General features: G+C 40.0%; 1 protein-coding gene across 1 annotated transcript in view; it reads right to left on the bottom strand.

The window, feature by feature from the left end:
* lgals3a (lectin, galactoside binding soluble 3a) overlaps window positions 1-2,475 on the bottom strand; it is an 8,626-nt gene extending 6,151 nt beyond the window's left edge. The window contains exons 1-3 of the mRNA XM_060871530.1: window positions 2,352-2,475; window positions 2,219-2,236; window positions 7-684 (exon numbers count right to left, since the gene is read on the bottom strand). Coding sequence (XP_060727513.1) covers window positions 7-684; window positions 2,219-2,233 — 693 coding nt within the window. The 5' untranslated portion in view covers window positions 2,234-2,236; window positions 2,352-2,475. The remainder of the gene's footprint in view (window positions 1-6; window positions 685-2,218; window positions 2,237-2,351) is intronic.
* Window positions 2,476-5,000: the final 2,525 nt, after the last annotated feature.

The raw sequence follows: 5,000 nt of genomic DNA, 5'->3' as shown, positions 1-5,000 counted from the left end.
ACTCACCAGCATTCCTCCAGGAGCAGGGGGGCCTCCATATGGTCCTGAAGGAGGGCCTGTGGGCGGTCCCCATGAGCCAGAGGGCACAGGTGGAAACACTCCTCCAGAAAACCCTGTGGCAGGAGGAAAAGAGGCGGGGCCTCCCGGGCCATACATGTTCCCCTGGTAGGGCATGTTGGGGTAGGGAGCCTGAGGAGCCCCTGGAGGAGAGGGGTACATTCCAGGAAACTGTCCTGGTGCAGGGGGAAACTGTCCTGGCATCCCAGGGCCGGTGGGGTATCCGCCTGGGGCAGATGGCATGCTGGGAAACTGGCCTGGAGCTCCTGGGGCAGGGGGAAGAGTGACTGGACCTCCAGAGTGGGGCAAGTTTGGCCCACCTGGGGCAACCCCAGGCCATGCAGGTGCAGCAGGGCTAGATGGGCCTGCTGGGGGTGCCCCAGGCCATAAAGGAGCAGCAGGAGCACCAGGTACAGCAGGGGGTGCACCAGGCCATGCAGGAGCAGCTGGGGTTGCTCCGGGCCATGCAGGAGCAGCTGGGGCTGCTCTGGGCCATGCAGGGGCAGCTGGGCCTGCAGGAGGTGCACCAGGCCATGAGGGGGCAGCTGGTGCTGTAGGAGCTGAGGGCTTGCCATGTGCAGTTTTTGACGCTTGACTCGGGGCATCATCCCCTATCGCATCAGCTAACTACAGAGGAACAAAAACCAACACACAATTTATTTATGATGAAATAAAAACAACCCCAACACAAAGATACAAAGAAGTTCTGTGTGTAATACAATCAAAGCACTAACACTGACGGGTGGGGACTTGTGCTACTGTCAGAACTGCTGATAGGAGAGAATTAAAGGCAGGGTCTCCGTTGTTTGAACAATACAATTGCAGATAAACAAACAAGCAAAAATGACACACAAACATAATCATGTAAAGGACAAAGACATATATTAGTTCTGTGTAACAAAACAAAACCAACGTTACTCACCTATCGAGAAGGAAAAAAGCGCCTCGGCGTCTTAAGTAAAGTTGGTCACATATTCACAGATTGGAGTTTCCCGAGTCAATAACTCCTGATCTAAACACTGTTACTACACAAATAACACCTCTTTTCTATCGTAGTAATGTAGAGACGCAGCTACAACACAATTCTCCTCAATATCAGCTTTAATCCGCGGTGGAAAAAATACACAAGTCTCTATGTGCAGACGACTGAGAGACAGATTCCAAGGGACCGTCTGTAAAGTGCAAAACCCGAAAAGTGAATACTACAAAAAACAGTCAATAACATCACTGTAATACACTGTACTGTCACCAGCTCACACACATCACTGTAATACACTGTACTGTCACCAGCTCACACACATCACTGTAATACACTGTACTGTCACCAGCTCACACACATCACTGTAATACACTGTACTGTCACCAGCTCACACACATCACTGTAATACACTGTACTGTCACCAGCTCACACACATCACTGTAATACACTGTACTGTCACCAGCTCACACACATCACTGTAATACACTGTACTGTCACCAGCTCACACACATCACTGTAACACACTGTACTGTCACCAGCTCACACACATCACTGTAATACACTGTACTGTCACCAGCTCACACACATCACTGTAATACACTGTACTGTCACCAGCTCACACACATCACTGTAATACACTGTACTGTCACCAGCTCACACACATCACTGTAATACACTGTACTGTCACCAGCTCACACACATCACTGATCGTAAGACTTTTTTCACTTTCTTTCTTTGTTTTTATCCTCCATGTCAATGTTAAATCCTCCATGTCAATGTTTCTGTTAATGTCACACATGCGCACTGAACACTCTCTCCGCCCATACTGACAAGACACGCCCCTTTCTGCTCATTGGCTACACGTTAGTTTTGTTTTTGTTTTGTTTGGCGGCCCGACTCAGTTTTCTGAAGCACTTCTCAAACAACGGAGACCTCACCTTTAATTACCACCTGCTGACCAATCAGAGTTCAGCACTCAGCAGCTCTGCAGTGTGTTAGTGTAAATCACAGGAGGTGTGTTGCGTCACTCTGCTGTTTAAAGTTGACTCCGAGTCAAAAAGGAGCAAATCTGTGTGTACAACTCTAACATAATAAAACGAACACCTCTCTGTGTGTGTGTGTGTGTGTGTGTGTGTGTGTGTGTGTGTAATAAAGAGAAAATTTGTATAACACAAAACTCACCGAGAAATCAGCCATGACCTGTGAAAAACGGACACACACACACACACACAGAGGAATGTACCACAGAATGTATCTTAGAAAAATAAGAGATTTAATAAATCCTCGGTGTTAAAAAGAGTGAAAAAGCTTCTACCTGTCGTTAAAGATCCACACAATCCGCACTGTATTTCCTTTCAAACACACTAAGTCAAAATTCACTCCCAACAAGCCGGAAGTGAGCTAAAAACTAATCAGGTTCCGTACCAAATCTTCCCTAACTCGCTACCTAAGTGCCCTAAACACATTGCACACGATGCACCCTACACCCTACCAAGTGCTAACTATGGTGTTGTTTGAAACACAGCCCGTGGGGAATCCTGACCGCCATCTTTACAGAAACAACACTCATGTGCAGAAAGAAAACGCAGGGATGATACGCGCACCATTAGTTAGAGATCTACTGTTGAGAAAGAGGGCGTGGCTTCTAGGAAACGTGACGCATATGAGCGTGACTACGCGCGGTGAGCGCGGCCTTAAAGGCACAGCAACTGCGTCAAGTTTAGGGGGGGGGGGATGGGGGTGTGTTACAAATACACATTAATGCGTGTTTTCTAATTATAAAGAAATATACATGTATTTTTAATAATGATTATTTTGGTTATAGTCTGAAGTGAGGATTATAAACTAATACATGTATAAAAACTGGTCAGATTAATAGTTAATTTGTTAATGAACATCTTAGGATCAATCCGATAATAACAAGACTGAAGACACGAATATATATTGTACATAATAACTGTTGTGTCTTTGTGTGTTATAACTGTTGTGTCTTTGTGTGTTATAACTGTTGTGTCTTTGTGTGTTATAACTGTTGTGTCTTTGTGTGTTATAACTGTTGTGTCTTTGTGTGTTATATTGTACATAATAACTGTTGTGTCTTTGTGTGTTATATTGTACATAATAACTGTTGTGTCTTTGTGTGTTATAACTGTTGTGTCTTTGTGTGTTATAACTGTTGTGTCTTTGTGTGTTATATATTGTACATAATAACTGTTGTGTCTTTGTGTGTTATAACTGTTGTGTCTTTGTGTGTTATAACTGTTGTGTCTTTGTGTGTTATATATTGTACATAATAACTGTTGTGTCTTTGTGTGTTATAACTGTTGTGTCTTTGTGTGTTATATATTGTACATAATAACTGTTGTGTCTTTGTGTGTTATAACTGTTGTGTCTTTGTGTGTTATAACTGTTGTGTCTTTGTGTGTTATAACTGTTGTGTCTTTGTGTGTTATAACTGTTGTGTGTTTGTGTGTTATATATTGTACATAATAACTGTTGTGTCTTTGTGTGTTATATTGTACATAATAACTGTTGTGTCTTTGTGTGTTATAACTGTTGTGTCTTTGTGTGTTATAACTGTTGTGTCTTTGTGTGTTATATATTGTACATAATAACTGTTGTGTCTTTGTGTGTTATAACTGTTGTGTCTTTGTGTGTTATAACTGTTGTGTCTTTGTGTGTTATATATTGTACATAATAACTGTTGTGTCTTTGTGTGTTATATTGTACATAATAACTGTTGTGTCTTTGTGTGTTATAACTGTTGTGTCTTTGTGTGTTATAACTGTTGTGTCTTTGTGTGTTATATTGTACATAATAACTGTTGTGTCTTTGTGTGTTATAACTGTTGTGTCTTTGTGTGTTATAAATGTTGTGTCTTTGTGTGTTATATTGTACATAATAACTGTTGTGTCTTTGTGTGTTATTACTGTTGTGTCTTTGTGTGTTATAACTGTTGTGTCTTTGTGTGTTATATTGTACATAATAACTGTTGTGTCTTTGTGTGTTATAACTGTTGTGTCTTTGTGTGTTATAACTGTTGTGTCTTTGTGTGTTATATATTGTACATAATAACTGTTGTGTCTTTGTGTGTTATAACTGTTGTGTCTTTGTGTGTTATAACTGTTGTGTCTTTGTGTGTTATATATTGTACATAATAACTGTTGTGTCTTTGTGTGTTATATTGTACATAATAACTGTTGTGTCTTTGTGTGTTATAACTGTTGTGTCTTTGTGTGTTATAACTGTTGTGTCTTTGTGTGTTATATTGTACATAATAACTGTTGTGTCTTTGTGTGTTATAACTGTTGTGTCTTTGTGTGTTATAACTGTTGTGTCTTTGTGTGTTATATTGTACATAATAACTGTTGTGTCTTTGTGTGTTATTACTGTTGTGTCTTTGTGTGTTATAACTGTTGTGTCTTTGTGTGTTATATTGTACATAATAACTGTTGTGTCTTTGTGTGTTATAACTGTTGTGTCTTTGTGTGTTATAACTGTTGTGTCTTTGTGTGTTATATATTGTACATAATAACTGTTGTGTCTTTGTGTGTTATAACTGTTGTGTCTTTGTGTGTTATAACTGTTGTGTCTTTGTGTGTTATATATTGTACATAATAACTGTTGTGTCTTTGTGTGTTATATTGTACATAATAACTGTTGTGTCTTTGTGTGTTATAACTGTTGTGTCTTTGTGTGTTATAACTGTTGTGTCTTTGTGTGTTATATTGTACATAATAACTGTTGTGTCTTTGTGTGTTATAACTGTTGTGTCTTTGTGTGTTATAACTGTTGTGTCTTTGTGTGTTATATTGTACATAATAACTGTTGTGTCTTTGTGTGTTATTACTGTTGTGTCTTTGTGTGTTATAACTGTTGTGTCTTTGTGTGTTATATTGTACATAATAACTGTTGTGTCTTTGTGTGTTATAACTGTTGTGTCTTTGTGTGTTTATTCTACAGA

The sequence above is a fragment of the Tachysurus vachellii genome, chromosome 6 (assembly GCF_030014155.1).
Source record: "Tachysurus vachellii isolate PV-2020 chromosome 6, HZAU_Pvac_v1, whole genome shotgun sequence".
Taxonomy (NCBI): Eukaryota; Metazoa; Chordata; class Actinopteri; order Siluriformes; family Bagridae; genus Tachysurus; species Tachysurus vachellii.
The sequence above is the reverse complement of the archived record's forward strand: the minus strand, read 5'-3'. Positions and strand labels throughout refer to the sequence as shown.